The sequence below is a fragment of the Manacus candei genome, unplaced genomic scaffold, assembly GCF_025592945.1.
Source record: "Manacus candei isolate 608988 ecotype Guabito, Panama unplaced genomic scaffold, ASM2559294v1 h1tg000010l, whole genome shotgun sequence".
NCBI classification, from domain to species: Eukaryota; Metazoa; Chordata; class Aves; order Passeriformes; family Pipridae; genus Manacus; species Manacus candei.
Window position 1 is genome coordinate 8885083 of NW_026138058.1, and position 18110 is coordinate 8903192.

Genomic DNA, 18110 nt, shown 5'->3' on the forward strand with positions numbered 1-18110 from the left:
CAGCTGACTTGTGTCGCTGGTAGCGATGATTTTGCTGCGCCTGCTCATCCTGCTGGCCCTGTGTGGGGCCGCAGATGGCACATCGTGCGGGTAAGTGGCCCCAGGCTCGGGGAGGGAGCCTGGGCAAGCTGCAGGGGCTACCCAGAGGGTGCCTGCTTGTCTCCGTGGCTACACCAGAGCTTCCCAAACCCCATGTGGGAGCCTCAGCCCCTTGCCCGCACTCAGACTGCTGACACAACTCATCTACAGGGCTGAAGCAGACACAGGGGCAGACAGACACACACCCCCACGGGGTCCCCTGGCCCTGCTGGTTGTGCAACCCTCCCCTGTGGGGAGGGAAGCAGGCTGCCCTTCAGCCTGAGCAGCATCAAGCCCTCAAGCAGGACAGTAATGACCTTCTGCTTACAGACAGGTCTGTGGGCTCCGGCCTGCACCCTACAGCACGATGCGCATCGTGGGTGGCGTAACTGTCCGGCCAGGAAGAGGGGCCTGGGCCGGCATAGTCAGCATCCAGAGTCTTCGGACAGAAACATTGTTTAGTCATAACTGTGGAGGGACCATCATCAGACCACAGTGGGTCCTCTCAGCTGCCCACTGCTTCATCAACCGCACAAAGTAAGGAGGATCAGGGAACCGGGATATCCTCAACACCCCAGCCGGTGCTCTGTGCCCAACACCACATGCCACTCCCATCCCATTTCCTTGCAGCATGCCCAATGCCTGGGCACCACGAGCCCAGCTGAGAGACTGCTCAGGGAGAAGGCTGGGCTCGTGTCCCTGCTTCCTAGCAGCCTCCAGCTTGGCATTTCTGGAGCCTAAGCCATGCTAGTGCGGTCACCCCCCTGTAACTTTGCTTTCCTCTCTGCCTTGGGCAGCAGCAGGCAGGGAACTGGTGGGCTGCCACAGCACATGGCTCTGCTCCCTCTCAGCCCTCTCTCTGTCTGCCTTCCAGTCCTCTCAGCGAGTGGGGCGTGCTGGCCGGGCTCACATCAACTGATGAGTCGGGGCCTCATATACAAATACGCCGGATCAAGCAGGTGAAGATGCACGAGCTCTACGATGGTGCCCTGCGTCATGATATTGCCCTGGTGGAATTGACGAAGCCCTTTGAGTGCAACCCCTCCGTTCAGCTCGCTTGTCTGCCTGGTCCCACAGTGAAAGTGGCGCCTCTGAACTGCTATGCTGCTGGCTGGGGTGACACTGAGGCTAAAAGTAAGTTTCCCAAAAGGACCTGTGCCCTGAGGGCAAGCTTGGCACACTGGGGAGAGATGGGTGGGGCTTCCTAACAGCAGAGGCCAAAACCAGGGTTGGGCTGCGGGATGTATGCCTCTGGAGAGATGGGACGAGCCTACTTCCCAAAGCCATACAGCAGTGACACAGCACTCCAATGCCTCTCCAGAGACAGAGCCAAGCCCCAGGGAAGGGCTTCACCCCCAGACAGGCCAGGGGAATAGACAAAGAGCTGCTGGGAACTCATTCCTTTCTCTGCTCACAGCTGTAACTTCACCAGCAAGACCCTTGAAGGAGACCAAGGTGCACCTCATTGACACCCAGCTCTGCAACAGCACTGACTGGTATGGAGGGATAGTTGCAGACGACAACGTGTGTGCTGGGCACGCAAAGGGTGGCACGAACACCTGCCAGGTAGGAGCGTGCTACGAGTCATTCAGCCCCCCTGTCAGCACTTCCCAAACACAGTTCCGCGTGTGCTTTCCCTGGCCAGCTGCCCTCCCAGCCCCGAGGCCCCACCAACACTGGGGCTTCCCTCCCCTTCTCCTTCCAAGGGTCCTTGCCCAGTTCCCCCCTTGTCCCAGCTGCCTGGCACTCTTCCCAGAGAGCCTGCCTAGTGCTCTTGGCAGCACAGAGGTCCAAATGCCAACCCTGGAACATCCACTCTCCGCACTTCCAGGATCACTGAGCACAGAGGACAGAGAACCCTACCTTACAGACCTGTAACCTGCTCCCAGCCATGGTTCTGGAGGCCTCAGCACCTGAGCAGAGCCTTTCCCTGCCAGGAATCCAGCTCTGCCAGGGGCTGGGAGAGCAAAGGAACCAGCCCTATGTGCTGACAGAGGCAACCAACACTCCCTTAATCCTCTCTGCTTTGCTGCAGGGTGACAGCGGGGGGCCTCTCATCTGCAAAGATAGCAAAGCTGACATCTTCTGGGAAGTTGGTCTGACCAGCTGGGCAATCGGTTGTGCCAGACCCAAAAAGCCTACAGTTTTTGTCTCCACTCAGTACTACTACAGCTGGATCATGAAACACATTGGCCAGAGCTCAGCTATTCCAGCACCAGTGCAATCCTGTCCATTCCCACGTAAGAAGCTGCTGCAATTTTTTGATCTGCTGCAGGAGCTCTTGAAGTTCCTAAAGGCAAAACCGGCTTGAGCAGCAGGATGGACAGGCTGTGGTGCAGGCTTTAGTGAGCCCACGCTCCTCCTCTGCATGCACACAAATGCTGATGTGGACTTAGTTGTTGTTGTTGAAATAAAGTTGCCTGTTTTCACCATTAACCATGTTGGCAGTTCCACTCAGTCTCCTGTGCCCTCGAGGCCAGGCCTCCCTAGGCCGACACCTGCAAAATGAGGCTGCACAGGCAGGCAAAGGGAAAGGGCACAAAAGGGAGCAAAGGGAAGATGTCCCTCCAAGGGGCTGGAATTGTGCCTGCTCAGAGAGACCAGGGGTGCAGTGCAGAAGGGAACACAGGTTTAGGGCCTTACAGGTCTTGGGGCCAGCAGCTGGAAATGCACAGTGTCTTAGGCTGCTGACCGGTGGGATGCCTCTGTGTGTGGATGTGTGTACAGCACACCAGGGAACTGGAAACTGGACTCGGGATGCGTGCGACCCCACTCCTCCCCGCCTCGGCCACTCTGGGAAAAAAACGGGGGGGGAGTGCCCTTTCATTTTTGGTGAGTGCTACACATTAATGGGTAGTCGGAAAAAATTCCAACAGGTCTTTGCAAAACTAAAACAATTAGTTAATTTTCTTGTCTGAAGCAAGGCAGATGGAAACAGTGTCAGAAAGTGGTTCTAAAAACCCAGTGCATGGCTTTTTGTTGTTGTTGCCACAAATTCTGGACCAGTTTCCGATGACGCGTAAAAGCTTTCATCGTTGGCAGAGTACTGGCACAGCTTGCCCAGAGAGGCTGTGCATGCCCCATCCCTGGAACTGCTCAAGGCCAGGTTGGAAGGGGCTCTGAGCAACCTGATCTGATGGAAGGTGTCCCTGCGCATGGCTGGGGCTTGGAACTAAAGGACCTTTAAGGTCCTTCCCAAGCCAGACCGTTCTGTGGCTCTGACTCAGGGATGCAAGGAGGGCCATCAATAAAACCTCTGTGCTGGACTTCCGGAGGGCAGATTTTGGCCTATTCAGAAGACTTAGTTCAGAGCGTACCCTGGGAAAAAAACCCTTGAAAACAAAGGGGTCCAGGTAGGGATGGACATTCTTCAAGAAGGAAGTCTTAAAAGCACAGGAGCAGGCTGTCCCAGTCTGCCAAAAGGCAAGCCGGCCGGGAAGATGGCCAGCCTGGCTAAACAGGGAGATTTGAAGGAAATTAGGGTAAAAAAGGGAGCTTACCAATTATGGAAAAAAGGGCTGGCTACTCATGAAGAGTTTAGGAATGTAATTAGGTCATGGAGAAAGAAAATTATAAAGACAAAGGCACAATTTGAACTCAATCTTGCCACTTCTGTTAAGGATAACAAGAAGTCTTTCTACAGATACACCAGTAGCAAAAGGAAGGGCAAGGAAAACCTCCATGCTTTATTGGACATGGGGGGAACATAGTTATCAAAGATGAGGCAAAGGCTGAAGTATTTAACACCTTCTTTACCTCAGTTTTCAACAGTAAGACAGGTTGTCCTGAGGACAGCTGACTTCTGGAGCTGGTAGAAAGAGATAAGAAGCTGAATAGCCCCCCTGTAATCCAGGAGGAAACAGTTAGCAACCTGCTGAGCCACTTGGACCCCCACAGGTGTATGGGATCAGATGGGATCTGCCCAAGGATGATGAGGGAGCTGGCAGAAGAGCTCGCCAAGCCACTCACCATCATCTACCAACACTCCTGGGTCACTGGGGAGGTCCCAGATGACTGGAAGTTGGTGAATGTCACGCCAATCCACAAAAAGGGCTAAAAGGAGGACCCGGGAAACTACAGGCCTGTCAGCCTGACCTCAGTGCCTGGCAAGGTTATGGAGCAGATCATCCTCAGTGCAATCACACAGCACCTACAGGATGGACAAGGGATCAGACCCAGCCAGCACAGGTTTAGGAAGGGCAGGTCCTGTCTGACCAACCTGATCTCCTTTTATGATCAGGTGACCCACGTGGTGGATGAGGGGAAGGCTGTGGATGTGTCTACCTGGACTTCAGCAAAGCCTTTGACACCGTCTCCCACAGCACACTCCTGGAAAAGCTGCAGCCACGGCTTGGACAGGGGCACTCTGTGCTGGGTTAGGAACTGGCTGGAGGGCCGGGCCCAGAGAGTGGTGGGGAACGGGGCTGCATCCAGTTGGGATCTGGTCACTTGTGGTGTCCCCCAGGGATCAGTGTTGGGCCCAGTTCCCTTTAATATCTTTATTGATGATTTAGATGAGGAGATTGAGTGTACCAATAGCATATTTGCAGATGACACCAAGCTGGGGGAGTAGTGTTGATCTGCTGGAAGGCAGGATGGCTCTTCAGAAGGATCTGGACAGGCTGGAGAGTTGGTCTGATTCCAGTGGGATGAGGTTCAACAAGGCCAAGTGCCAGGTCCTGCACTTTGGCCACAACAACCCCCTGCAGTGCTACAGGCTGGGACAGAGTGGCTGGAGAGCAGCCAGGCAGGAAGGGACCTGGGAGTTTGGATTGACAGGAAGCTGAACAGGAGCCAGAGTGTGCCCAGGGGGCCAAGAAGGCCATTGGATCCTGGCCTGGATCAGGAACAGTGTGGCCAACAGGACCAGGGAAGTGGTTCTTCCCCTGTACTCAGTGCTGGTGAGGCCACACCTGGAGTGCTGTGTCCAGTTCTGGGCCCCTCAGTTCAGGAAGGACATTGAGGGACTGGAGCAGGTCCAGAGAAGAGCAACAAGGCTGGTGAAGGGACTCGAGCACAAGTCCTGTGAGGAGAGGCTGAGGGAGCTGGGGTTGTTTAGCCTGGAGACGAGGAGGCTCAGGGGAGACCTCCTCACTCTCTACAACTCCCTGGCAGGAGGTTGTAGCCAGGTGGGGGTTGGTCTCTTCTCCCCAGCAGTAGGACAAGAGGGCACGGTCTTAAGCTCTGCCAGAGGAAGTTTAGGTTAGATATTAGGAAGAAATTCTTTATGGAGAGGGTAATCAGGCATTGGAATGGGCTGCCTAGGAAAGTGGTGGATTCTCTGTCCCTGGAGATTTTTCAGATGAGGCTGGATGTGGCACTTAGTGCCATGGTCTGGCAACCACGGCAGTGTGGGATCAGGGGTCAAACTTGATGATTTCAGAGGTCTTTCCCAATCCAAGCTGCTTCTATGATTCTATGACTCTACGTTATCCCTCTTCCCCTGCCTCCAGAGGCCACCACCATGCCAGATCATGGAACCAGCCCCTCTGTGACATCAGCCCCAGGCTGAGGGCACTGCCGGCAACTCCAGTGCTGCAGGCACCTTGTTGGCAGCTGTGCTGGAGGAGACAGGCCCTCACTCCTTGCAGCTGACTTGTGTCGCTGGCAGCGATGATTTTGCTGCGCCTGCTCATCCTGCTGGCCCTGTGTGGGGCCGCAGATGGCACATCGTGCGGGTAAGTGGCCCCAGGCTCGGGGAGGGAGCCTGGGCAAGCTGCAGGGGCTACCCAGAGGGTGCCTGCTTGTCTCCATGGCTACACCAGAGCTTCCCAAACCCCATGTGGGAGCCTCAGCCCCTTGCCTGCACTCAGACTGCTGGCACAACTCATCTACAGGGCTGAAGCAGACACAGGGGCAGACAGACACACACCCCCACGGGGTCCCCTGGCCCTGCTGGTTGTGCAACCCTCCCCTGTGGGGAGGGAAGCAGGCTGCCCTTCAGCCTGAGCAGCATCAAGCCCTCAAGCAGGACAGTAATGACCTTCTGCTTACAGACAGGTCTGTGGGCTCCGGCCTGCACCCTACAGCACGATGCGCATCGTGGGTGGCGTAAATGTCCCAGCAGGAAAAGGGGCCTGGGCCGGGATAGTCAGCGTCCAGAGTCTTCGGACAGGAAAATTTTTTAGGCATCACTGTGGAGGGACCATCATCAGACCACAGTGGGTCCTCTCAGCTGCCCACTGCTTCATCAACCGCAGAAAGTAAGGAAGACCAGTGAACCGGGATATCCTCAACACCCCAGCCGGTGCTCTGTGCCCAACACCACATGCCACTCCCATCCCATTTCCTTGCAGCATGCCCAGTGCCTGGGCACTGCGAGCCCAGCTGAGAGACTGCTCAGGGAGAAGGCTGGGCTCGTGTCCCTGCTTCCTAGCAGCCTCCAGCTTGGCATTTCTGGAGCCTAAGCCATGCTAGTGCGGTCACCCCCCTGTAACTTTGCTTTCCTCTCTGCCTTGGGCAGCAGCAGGCAGGGAACTGGTGGGCTGCTACAGCACATGGCTCTGCTCCCTCTCAGCCCTCTCTCTGTCTGCCTTCCAGTCCCCTCAGCAAGTGGGGCGTGGTGGCCGGGCTCACAACAACTGCTGACTCGGGGCCTGAGGTACAAATACGCCGGATTAAGCAGGTGAAGATACACGAGGAATACGATGGCCGTATGCGTCATGACATCGCCGTGGTGGAATTGACGAAGCCTTTTGAGTGCAACCCCTCCGTTCAGCTCGCTTGTCTGCCTGGTCCCACAGTGAAAGTGGCGCCTCTGAACTGCTATGTTGCTGGCTGGGGTGCCACTGAGGCTAAAAGTAAGTTCCCAAAAGGACCTGTGCCCTGAGGGCAAGCTTGGCACACTGGGGAGAGATGGGTGGGGCTTCCTGACAGCAGAGGCCAAAACCAGAGTTGGGCTGCGGGATGTATGCCTCTGGAGAGATGGGACGAGCCTACTTCCCAAAGCCATACAGCAGTGACACAGCACTCCAATGCCTCTCCAGAGACAGAGCCAAGCCCCAGGGAAGGGCTTCACCCCCAGACAGGCCAGGGGAATAGACAAGGAGCTGCTGGGAGCTCATTCCTTTCTCTGCTCACAGCTGTAGCACAAGCAAGTGTCCTCAAGGAGACCAATGTGCACCTCATCGACACCCAACTCTGCAACAGCACTGACTGGTATGGAGGGAGGATCCAAGACGACAACGTGTGTGCTGGGCACGCAAAGGGTGGCACGAACACCTGCCAGGTAGGAGCGTGCTACGAGTCATTCAGCCCCCCTGTCAGCACTTCCCAAACACAGTTCCGCGTGTGCTTTCCCTGGCCAGCTGCCCTCCCAGCCCTGAGGCCCCACCACTACTGGGGCTTCCCTCCCCTTCTCCTTCCAAGGGTCCTTGCCCAGTTCCCCCCTTGTCCCAGCTGCCTGGCACTCTTCCCAGAGAGCCTGCCTAGTGCTCTTGGCAGCGCAGAGGTCCAGATGCCAACCCTGGAACATCCACTCTCCGCACTTCCAGGATCACTGAGCACAGAGGACAGACAGCCCTACCTTACAGACCTGTAACCTGCTCCCAGCCATGGTTCTGGAGGCCTCAGCACTTGAGCAGAGCCTTTCCCTGCCAGGAATCCAGCTCTGCCAGGGGCTGGGAGAGCAAAGGAGCCAGCCCTATGTGCTGACAGGGGCAACCAACACTCCCTTAATCCAATCTGCTTTGCTGCAGGGTGACAGCGGGGGGCCTCTCATCTGCAAAGATAGCAAAGATGACATCTTCTGGGAAGTTGGTCTGACCAGCTGGGCAATTGGTTGTGCCAGACCCAAAAAGCCTTCAGTTTTTGTCTCCACTCAGTACTACTACAGCTGGATCATGAAACAAATTGGCCAGAGCTTAGCTACTCCAGCACCAGTGCAATCCTGTCCGTTCCCACGTAAGAAGCTGCTGCAATTCTTTGATCTGCTGCAGGAGCTCTTGAAGTTCCTAAAGGCAAAACCGGCTTGAGCAGCAGGATGGACAGGCTGTGGCACAGGCTGTAGTGAACCATAACCATGTCCTTCTGGGACAATGCCTGCTGATCCAAAGGCAACCTCAGTACCAAAGGCCTGCTCTGTCCTGCCCATGCTCCTCCTCTGCATGCACACAAATGCTGATGTGGACTTAGTTGTTGTTGTTGAAATAAAGTTGCCTGTTTTCACCATTAACCGTGTTGGCAGTCCCACTCAGTCTCCTGTGCCCTCGAGGCCAGGCCTCCCTGGGCCGACACCTGCAAAATGAGGCTGCACAGGCAGGCAAAGGGAAAGGGCACAAAAGGGAGCAAAGGGAAGATGTCCCTCCAAGGGGCTGGAACCATGCCTGCTCAGAGAGACCAGGGGTGCAGTGCAGAAGGGAACACAGGTTTAGAGCCTTACAGGTCTTGGGGCCAGCAGCTGGAAATGCACAGTGTCTTAGGCTGCTGACCGGTGGGATGCCTCTGTGTGTGGATGTGTGTACAGCACACCAGGGAACTGGAAACTGGACTCGGGATGTCTGGGCAGGAACCTTCCAGCTCCTTGGTCTTCCTTTAACTTCATCAAAGGAAAGCTCAGAGAACTCTCCTTGGTCATCAAGGAGAGCAGCTTATTGGCTGTAATTGAAATGACAGTCCAACAGCCAGGCTCTGCTGTACCTGGGGAAAAAGGGGGAAGCTGTTCAGCAGTCAAATGGAAGCAACTAAATAAGCAGGCTTAACCCTGAAGGGGCTCCAGTTTCTTCCCTTAAAGGAAAAGAATGTTTAATTAGAGGTGTTCATAGTTACGTTGTAAACACCACCTAAAAAACCTTAGGCCTAGAGCCTAGAGACTAGAAACATTTGCTAGTTGTTTAGGTTAACAAGGCAAAAATGTTTGCTAGGGATGGCAGGTTAAGGAAAAAAACCAAACTCCTCCTTCTAAGTTATTATGACTTTGTAATTAAGAGGCTTCAGGCAAAAAGGTTTGGAAAAGGACAGCAGCAGCTCTTTATTAACATACATATGTATGTAAAAAAACAGAACAGGGAACAATACCGTAACCAAAACTTTCAAAACAAAGCCCTACTTCCCCTCTCCGCTTAACCAGAAACCACCCCAAGCAGGGGCTGCTCGCACTTTTCGGGAGGCGAGGGGTACGGTGGCTCACCGGCAGGCAGCAGGAAGGCATTAGCAGGCTCTGGCGAATTGGCGATCGCCGTGGCTCTCCCGTGGCGGTCAGGGGCCATCCACGGGCTGTTCCCGGCGGCTCCGCAGTCGCTCACGGCCACGTGAGTGATGGCAGCCGGGGGGCCAATAATTTAGGGGGCTTCCCGCCAGTGCCGGGGCTACGGGCACGGTCCTCAGCAGCAGCTCCGTGCTCCCCAGCTCAGGAAACAGCTGTCCGCAGCGGCGGGCGGTGGGGCCAGGCAGCATTCGCAGGGAGATGCTCGGATATGTGGCACCGGCGCAGGGCGCGGGCGGGGGCAGGTACCTCGCTCCGAAACGGCCGGCGGCGGGGGCTCCAGCAGGGCTTATCCCAGTGGTGCGAGCAATGGCCGGCAAGGACCTGGGACCAACCCCGATGGGGGTACCAGGCAGGGAAAGCTCCTTCTCGGGGGTTAAACAAGAGAAAAAAGAGGTGGCTGCCAGGTCCGTGCGTGACGAGCAGGAAGATACATAAAGAAAAGGCCCAGATGTGCAGCGCCGGCCGGTTTTAAAAAGCCCTCCCCGCTCCCGTGCCCTTCTGCGTGCGACCCCACTCCTCCCCGCCTCGGCCACTCTGGGAAAAAAACGGGGGGGGGAGTGCCCTTTCATTTTTGGTGAGTGCTACCCATTAATGGGTAGTCGGAAAAAATTCCAACAGCTCTTTGCAAAACTAAAACGATTAGTTAATTTTCTTGTCTGAAGCAAGGCAGATGGAAACAGTGTCAGAAAGTGGTTTTAAAAACCCAGTGCATGGCTTTTTGTTGTTGTTGCCACAAATTCTGGACCAGTTTCCGATGACGAGTAAAAGCTTTCATCGTTGGCAGAGTACTGGCACAGCTTGCCCAGAGAGGCTGTGCATGCCCCATCCCTGGAACTGCTCAAGGCCAGGTTGGAAGGGGCTCTGAGCAACCTGATCTGGTGGAAGGTGTCCCTGCGCATGGCTGGGGCTTGGAACTAAAGGACCTTTAAGCCAGACCGTTCTGTGGCTCTGACTCAGGGATGCAAGGAGGGCCATCAATAAAACCTCTGTGCTGGACTTCCGGAGGGCAGATTTTGGCCTGTTCAGAAGACTTAGTTCAGAGCGTACCCTGGGAAAAAAACCCTTGAAAACAAAGGGGTCCAGGTAGGGATGGACATTCTTCAAGAAGGAAGTCTTGAAAGCACAGGAGCAGGCTGTCCCAGTCTGCCAAAAGGCAAGCCGGCCGGGAAGATGGCCAGCCTGGCTAAACAGGGAGATTTGAAGGAAATTAGGGTAAAAAAGGGAGCTTACCAATTATGGAAAAAAGGGCTGGCTACTCATGAAGAGTTTAGGAATGTAATTAGGTCATGGAGAAAGAAAATTATAAAGACAAAGGCACAATTTGAACTCAATCTTGCCACTTCTGTTAAGGATAACAAGAAGTCTTTCTACAGATACACCAGTAGCAAAAGGAGGGGCAAGGAAAACCTCCATGCTTTATTGGACATGGGGGGAACATAGTTATCAAAGATGAGGCAAAGGCTGAAGTATTTAACACCTTCTTTACCTCAGTTTTCAACAGTAAGACAGGTTGTGCTGAGGACAGCTGACTTCTGGAGCTGGTAGAAAGAGATAAGAAGCTGAATAGCCCCCCTGTAATCCAGGAGGAAACAGTTAGCAACCTGCTGAGCCACTTGGACCCCCACAGGGGTATGGGATCAGATGGGATCTGCCCAAGGATGATGAGGGAGCTGGCAGAAGAGCTCACCAAGCCGCTCACCATCATCTACCAACAGTCCTGGGTCACTGGGGAGGTCCCAGATGACTGGAAGTTGGTGAATGTCACGCCAATCCACAAAAAGGGCTAAAAGGAGGACCCCGGAAACTACAGGCCTGTCAGCCTGACCTCAGTGCCTGGCAAGGTTATGGAGCAGATCATCCTCAGTGCAATCACACAGCACCTACAGGATGGACAAGGGATCAGACCCAGCCAGCACAGGTTTAGGAAGGGCAGGTCCTGTCTGACCAACCTGATCTCCTTTTATGATCAGGTGACCCACTTGGTGGATGAGGGGAAGGCTGTGGATGTGTCTACCTGGACTTCAGCAAAGCCTTTGACACCGTCTCCCACAGCACACTCCTGGAAAAGCTGCAGCCACGGCTTGGACAGGGGCACTCTGTGCTGGGTTAGGAACTGGCTGGAGGGCCGGGCCCAGAGAGTGGTGGGGAACGGGGCTGCATCCAGTTGGGATCCGGTCACTTGTGGTGTCCCCCAGGGATCAGTGTTGGGCCCAGTCCTATTTAATGTCTTTATTGATGATTTAGATGAGGAGATTGAGTGTACCAATAGCATATTTGCAGATGACACCAAGCTGGGGGAGTAGTGTTGATCTGCTGGAAGGCAGGAGGCCTCTGCAGAGGGACCTGGACAGGCTGGACAGTTGGACTGATTCCAACAGGATGAGGTTCAACAAGGCCAAGTGCCGGGTCTTGCACTTTGGCCACAACAACCCCCTGCAGTGCTACAGGCTGGGACAGGGTGGCTGGAGAGCAGCCAGGCAGGAAGGGACCTGGGAGTTTGGATTGACAGGAAGCTGAACATGAGCCAGAGTGTGCCCAGGGGGACAAGAAGGCCAATGGCATCCTGGCCTGGATCAGGAACAGTGTGGCCAACAGGACCAGGGAAGTGATTCTTCCCCTGTACTCAGTGCTGGTGAGGCCACCCCTGGAGTGCTGTGTCCAGTTCTGGGCCCCTCAGTTCAGGAAGGACATTGAGGGGCTGGAGCAGGTCCAGAGAAGAGCAACAAGGCTGGTGAAGGGACTCAAGCACAAGTCCTGTGAGGAGAGGCTGAGGGAGCTGGGGTTGTTTAGCCTGGAGACGAGGAGGCTCAGGGGAGACCTCATCACTGTCTACAACTCCCTGACAGGAGGGTGTAGCCAGGTGGGGGTTGGTCTCTTCTCCCAGGCAACCAGCAGTAGGACAAGAGGGCATGGTCTTAAGCACTGCCAGAGGAAGTTTAGGTTAGATATTAGGAAGAAATTCTTTACGGAGAGGGTAATCAGGCATTGGAATGGGCTGCCTAGGAAAGTGGTGGATTCTCTGTCCCTGGAGATTTTTCAGATGAGGCTGGATGTGGCACTTAGTGCCATGGTCTGGCAACCACGGCAGTGTGGGATCAGGGGTCAAACTTGATGATTTCAGAGGTCTTTCCCAATCCAAGCTGCTTCTATGATTCTATGACTCTACGTTATCCCTCTTCCCCTGCCTCCAGAGGCCACCACCATGCCCAGATCATGGAACCAGCCCCTCTGTGACATCAGTCCCAGGCTGAGGGCACTGCCAGTAACTCCAGTGCTGCAGGTACCTTGTTGGCAGCTGTGCTGGAGGAGACAGGTCCTCACTCCTTGCAGCTGACTTGTGTCGCTGGTAGCGATGATTTTGCTGCGCCTGCTCATCCTGCTGGCCCTGTGTGGGGCCGCAGATGGCACATCGTGCGGGTAAGTGGCCCCAGGCTCGGGGAGGGAGCCTGGGCAAGCTGTAGGGGCTACCCAGAGGGTGCCTGCTTGTCTCCATGGCTACACCAGAGCTTCCCAAACCCCATGTGGGAGCCTCAGCCCCTTGCCTGCACTCAGACTGCTGGCACAACTCATCTACAGGGCTGAAGCAGACACAGGGGCAGACAGACACACACCCCCACGGGGTCCCCTGACCCTGCTGGTTGTGCAACCCTCCCCTGTGGGGAGGGAAGCAGGCTGCCCTTCAGCCTGAGCAGCATCAAGCCCTCAAGCAGGACAGTAATGACCTTCTGCTTACAGACAGGTCTGCGGGCTCCGGCCTGCACCCTACGGCACGACGCGCATCGTGGGTGGCGTAAATGTCCCAGCAGGAACTGGGGCCTGGGCCGGGATAGTCAGCATCCAGAGTGCTCGGACAGAAAAATACACTATTCATAACTGTGGAGGGACCATCATCAGACCACAGTGGGTCCTCTCAGCTGCCCACTGCTTCATCAACCGCACAAAGTAAGGAGGATCAGGGAACCAGGATATCCTCAACACCCCAGCCGGTGCTCTGTGCCCAACACCACGTGCTACTCCCATCCCATTTCCTTGCAGCATGCCCAATGCCTGGGCACTGAGAGCCCAGCTGAGAGACTGCTCAGGGAGAAGGCTGGGCTCATGTCCCTGCTTCCTAGCAGCCTCCAACTTGGCATTTCTGGAGCCTAAGCCATGCTAGTGTGGTCATTCCCCTGTAACTTTGCTTTCCTCTCTGCCTTGGGCAGCAGAAGGCAGGGAACTGGTGGGCTGCCACAGCACATGGCTCTGCTCCCTCTCAGCCCTCTCTCCATCTGCCTTCCAGTCCCCTCAGTGAGTGGGCCGTGGTGGCCGGGATCACTGGTACTGCTGAGTGGGGGCCTCATGTACAAATACGCCGGATTAAGCAGGTGAAGATGCATGAGCTCTATGATGGCCGCCTGCTTAATGACATCGCCCTGGTGGAACTGGAGCAGCCCTTTGAGTGCACCCCCTCCGTTCAGCTCGCTTGTCTGCCTGGTCCCACGGTGACACTGTCGCCACTGAATTGCTACATTGCCGGCTTTGGTCGCACTGAGGGAAGAAGTAAGTTTCCCAAAAGGACCTGTGCCCTGAGGGCAAGCTTGGCACACTGGGGAGAGATGGGTGGGGCTTCCTAACAGCAGAGGCCAAAACCAGGGTTGGGCTGCGGGATGTATGCCTCTGGAGAGATGGGACGAGCCTACTTCCCAAAGCCATACAGCAGTGACACAGCACTCCAATGCCTCTCCAGAGACAGAGCCAAGCCCCAGGGAAGGGCTTCACCCCCAGACAGGCCAGGGGAATGGACAAGGAGCTACTGGGAGCTCATTCCTTTCTCTGCTCACAGCTGTAGCTTCAAAAGGAAGCGTCCTGAAGGAGGCCAAGGTGCTCCTCATCGACTCCCAATTCTGCAACAGCAGCGACTGGTATGGAGGGCTCCTCCACCCCGAAAACATCTGTGCTGGGTATGAAAAGGGTGGCACGAGCACCTGCAAGGTAGGTGCGTGCTACGAGTCATTCAGCCCCCCTGTCAGCACTGCCCAAACACAGTTCCACGTGTGCTTTCCCTGGCCAGCTGCCCTCCCAGCCCCGAGGCCCCACCACTACTGGGGCTTCCCTCCCCTTCTCCTTCCAAGGGTCCTTGCCCAGTTCCCCCCTGTGCTGGTTTAAGAGTTAACCAGCAGGGGAAATGAACTCAACTCAAAGGAGAGATTATAAGTCAGAATAACAATTTATTAAAATAATACAGTAAGTACAATTATACAAACAATTGGTTTTAACCCACAAAACCCAAATGTATAACCCAGCACCCTGGGGCATGAACAAAGTGGTGTTCCTTGGGCCCCCCCTTGAGTCCACAGTAAAGGGAGAAGGGAAAAACCTGCTGGTGGGAGAGCTGTTGCAGTCTGGTCAAAAGTGGTGATTGCAGTCCAGTTGAGGGTGGTGGTCTCAGTCTGGTTGAGAGCGGTAAGCTGTAATCTTCCTCTGGATCCCAGGAGTGGTGGAAAGGTTCTGAAACTCCAGGTTTACATATTCTCCAGTTCAGGCAGTAATGGTCAGTCGTTCCCTCAGAGCGGGGAATTCCATAAAAGGGTATGAGGATGCTCAGAGCGGGGAATTCCATAAAAAGGGTATGAGGACAGGAACACCCCACCACACCTCGCAGCCCCCTCCCCCCTCCCCGACAACAGTTTCTGGGAAAATGGCATGGAGGACCATAGAATACACAGTTTTGGGCTACACCCATCCAGTGATGAATCGGTCCCAGCTGTTCTAACTAGGACACCCCCTTGTCCCAGCTGCCTGGCACTCTTCCCAGAGAGCCTGCCTAGTGCTCTTGGCAGAGTAGAGGTCCAGATGCCAACCCTGGAACATCCACTCTCCGCACTTCCAGGATCACTGAGCACAGAGGACAGACAGCCCTACCTTACAGACCTGTAACCTGCTCCCAGCCATGGTTCTGGAGGCCTCAGCACTTGAGCAGAGCCTTTCCCTGCCAGGAATCCAGCTCTGCCAGGGGCTGGGAGAGCAAAGGAGCCAGCCCTATGTGCTGACAGGGGCAACCAACACTCCCTTAATCCAATCTGCTTTGCTGCAGGGTGACAGCGGGGGGCCTCTCATCTGCAAAGATGGCAAAGATGACATCTTCTGGGAACTTGGCCTGACCAGCTGGGCAATAGGTTGTGCCAGACCCAAAAAGCCTTCAGTTTTTGTCTCCACTCAGTACTACTACAGCTGGATCATGAAACACATTGGCCAGAGCTCACCTACTCCAGCACCAGTGCAATCCTGTCCATCCATATGTGAGAAGATGCTGCAATTCTATAATCTGCTGCAGGAACTCTTGAAGTTCCTAAAGGCAGAAACGGCTTGAGCAGCAGGATGGACAGGCTGTGGCACAGGCTGTAGTGAACCATAACCATGTCCTTCTGGGACAATGCCTGCTGATCCAAAGGCAGCCTCAGTACCAAAGGCCTGCTCTGTCCTGCCCATGCTCCTCCTCTGCATGCACACAAATGCTGATGTGGACTTAGTTGTTGTTGTTGAAATAAAGTTGCCTGTTTTCACCATTAACTATGTTGGCAGTCCCACTCAGTTTCCTGTGCCCTCGAGGCCAGGCCTCCCTGGACCAACACCTGCAAAATGAGGCTGCATAGGCAGGCAAAGGGAAAGGGCACAAAAGGGAGCAAAGGGAAGATGTCCCTCCAAGGGGCTGGAATTGTGCCTGCTCAGAGAGGCCAGGGGTGCAGTGCAGAAGGGAACACAGGTTTAGAGCCTTACAGGTCTTGGGGCCAGCAGCTGGAAATGCACAGTGTCTTAGGCTGCTGACCAGTGGGATGCCTCTGTGTGTGGATGTGTGTACAGCACACCAGGGAACTGGAAACTGGACTCGGGATGTCTGGGTAGGAACCTTCCAGCTCCTTGGTCTTCCTTTAACTTCATCAAAGGAAAGCTCAGAGAATCTCCTTGGTCATCAAGGAGAGCAGCTTATTGGCTGTAATTGAAATGACAGTCCAACAGCCAGGCTCTGCTGTACCTGGGGAAAAAGGGGGAAGCTGTTCAGCAGTCAAATGGAAGCAACGTTGAATACTTATGTGTGTGTGTGTATGTACAGTGCACCAGGGAATAGAAAACTGGACTCTCTCATCACTGCAAGTCTTCAAGGCCAGGTTGGATGGGGCTTTGTGCTACCTGCTCTAGAGGAGAATGACTCTGTCCATGGCAGACGGGGTTGGAATTAGATGATCTTCTGACTATGACCTCATGGCTTTCTCCTAGATCATATCACACATGGAGGGTGGCACGGGTATCCAGCCAGGGTCCTCATGTGGGATTGTCAGCGTCTGGGATCTCTGGGATCCCCGCACAGGGCATATCTGCCCTATATATATGTCCACTGTCAGTCCACACTGGGTCCTCACAGCTGCCCACTGCTTCATCAATGCCATGTAAGAAGAGTTAGAGAATGAGGATATCCCCACAGCACCAGCAGCTGCCCTGTCCCCAGTGCTGCATGCAACTCCCATCCCATTTCCTTGCATCTTGCCCAGCGCCTGAGAGACTGCTCAGGAGAAGACTGGGTTCATGCCACTGATTCCTTGCTGCTGCTGCCAGTCATCTTCTCCTGCCAGTCTGCCATGACTGGGAGAGAGGGTGGTTAGGCAAGCCCCACACCAGGCAGCACCACCAAGGGACAAGAGACCTCCCCACAGGCTGGTATGCCACCATAGAAAAAGAAGATGGTGGTCAGCTGGGTGGCCAGACAGTGAACAATTTAAGTTGCATTACTTTAAATTTAAATTGTATTAAATAGTATTAAAATGTTTAAAATCTAATTTTATTTCATTGTGTAAACTTTATGTTATATCTGTTTAAATTTGAATTGCATTAAGTTGTATATGAGCTATATTAATTTGAATGTTATTAAACTGAATTAGATTTTAACATGTCAGCAACAAAGAGAGGTCTGTATTTTCTGCTCTGAAGCTATTCTACATGTAAATTCTATAAAATCCTGCTGGCTTGATTTTTGCTCGAGCATTCCTGAACTCAGTGATCACTCCATCCTCAGTTGGGAAGAATTTAGCCTCACATTGCCTTCTGTCCAGCTCTGTATGTTCACTACAGATATTGGCACCATCTACAGTGGAAAAGTGGTGTCTAACACCTTAAGCCTGCAACAACTACAAGTGCAAGAAAGACAGTACTAGAGAAACATGAGAAAGAAAAAAAAAGAGTGCAGATGTTGCCCTGTCATTAAGAATGCAAATCTTTTACTGTCCTCTGGGCCCTAAGGATGATTTTTGTCCCCATTAGATGGTAATTGTTTTTTTGAACTAACTGCAGAAAGCTGGGCAGTAAAGAGTTAATGCATTGCAATGCCTCAAACACCAAGCAGGCAACTTAGAACAGGATGTGCCTGGAAAGGGGGTTTGTATGAAGGTAAGGTAGCACCTTTCTGGGGGCAAATTTCCTGTTCTGGTATATGGTGACTACACAACACTAAGGACAGCTCAAGTGCAGAAGTAGGGTCAAGGAGTGAGCAGGACCAATAGAGGGGAATCAAGACCACCAAAAGACCCTCAAGGCCCTCCAGCCCATTTCCAGAAAGGTCCAGAAGACTGTATTGCACATGCTCACTTATTTGCATGAAGAGTGAGAAACTTAATCCCGGGATGAGGAAAATTTATCTATAAAAAGGTACCCCCACAGAGCCTGGGTGGTGCACTCCCAGGACCCTGGACACCCTGTCGGTTGGATCAGTGCTGGACCCAGGAATGGTGATAGTCTTTCCTCTTGCCCAGAAAAACAGACAGGGCTATGGGGACAGAGTAGAGCTGCCCTATCTGTC

The 18110-nt window shown here is 54.2% G+C and overlaps 3 protein-coding genes across 10 annotated transcripts in view; 2 read left to right on the top strand and 1 right to left on the bottom strand.

Moving 5' to 3' along the window:
* LOC127466586 (uncharacterized) overlaps positions 1-18110 on the bottom strand; it is a 31611-nt gene that overhangs the window by 2261 nt on the left and 11240 nt on the right. For 2 of the 7 annotated variants that reach the window (XR_007902789.1, XR_007902788.1), the window contains exon 8: positions 8459-8715. The exons of 3 other annotated variants lie outside the window; for them this stretch is intronic. Coding sequence is in view for 1 of the 4 variants with exons in the window: in XM_051777507.1 (XP_051633467.1) it covers positions 8667-8715 (49 nt within the window). In the remaining 3 variants the exon portion in view is untranslated. Of the gene's footprint in view, positions 1-8137; positions 8716-18110 lie in introns of all 7 variants that reach the window. 2 more of the 7 variants (XR_007902787.1, XM_051777507.1) reach the window with 2 other exon arrangements.
* Positions 328-8156, top strand: LOC127466588 (acrosin-like). Of its 2 annotated transcripts, none has more exons than XM_051777515.1 (4): positions 328-615; positions 953-1212; positions 1496-1644; positions 2114-2514. In XM_051777515.1, exons 1-4 carry the CDS (start codon positions 446-448, stop codon positions 2387-2389), a joined length of 855 nt encoding a protein of 284 aa, XP_051633475.1. In that variant the 5' UTR covers positions 328-445; the 3' UTR covers positions 2390-2514. The 2 variants fall into 2 exon arrangements, with proteins under 2 accessions (XP_051633475.1, XP_051633476.1); XM_051777516.1 differs by lacking the exon at positions 2114-2514 and adding an exon at positions 7776-8156 and having other exon boundaries at positions 400-615.
* LOC127466589 (acrosin-like) lies at positions 5301-15823 on the top strand. Its single transcript, XM_051777517.1, has 4 exons — positions 5301-6281; positions 13563-13822; positions 14106-14254; positions 15357-15823. The coding sequence occupies exons 1-4, from the start codon at positions 6112-6114 to the stop codon at positions 15630-15632; spliced, it is 855 nt and encodes a 284-aa protein (XP_051633477.1). The 5' UTR covers positions 5301-6111; the 3' UTR covers positions 15633-15823.

What these genes read in the sequence shown, in the direction of transcription:
- LOC127466589 (XM_051777517.1), top strand. Translation starts at nt 6,112, where the DNA reads ATGCGCATCGTGGGTGGCGTAAATGTCCCAGCAGGAAAAGGGGCCTGG. An exon ending in TGCTTCATCAACCGCAGAAA is followed by an intron (nt 6,282 to 13,562) that starts GTAAGGAAGACC and finishes TCTGCCTTCCAG; the next exon opens with TCCCCTCAGTGAGTGGGCCG. An exon ending in TGGTCGCACTGAGGGAAGAA is followed by an intron (nt 13,823 to 14,105) that starts GTAAGTTTCCCA and finishes CTCTGCTCACAG; the next exon opens with CTGTAGCTTCAAAAGGAAGC.
- LOC127466588 (XM_051777515.1), top strand. Translation starts at nt 446, where the DNA reads ATGCGCATCGTGGGTGGCGTAACTGTCCGGCCAGGAAGAGGGGCCTGG. An exon ending in GGGTGACACTGAGGCTAAAA is followed by an intron (nt 1,213 to 1,495) that starts GTAAGTTTCCCA and finishes CTCTGCTCACAG; the next exon opens with CTGTAACTTCACCAGCAAGA. An exon ending in GTGGCACGAACACCTGCCAG is followed by an intron (nt 1,645 to 2,113) that starts GTAGGAGCGTGC and finishes GCTTTGCTGCAG; the next exon opens with GGTGACAGCGGGGGGCCTCT.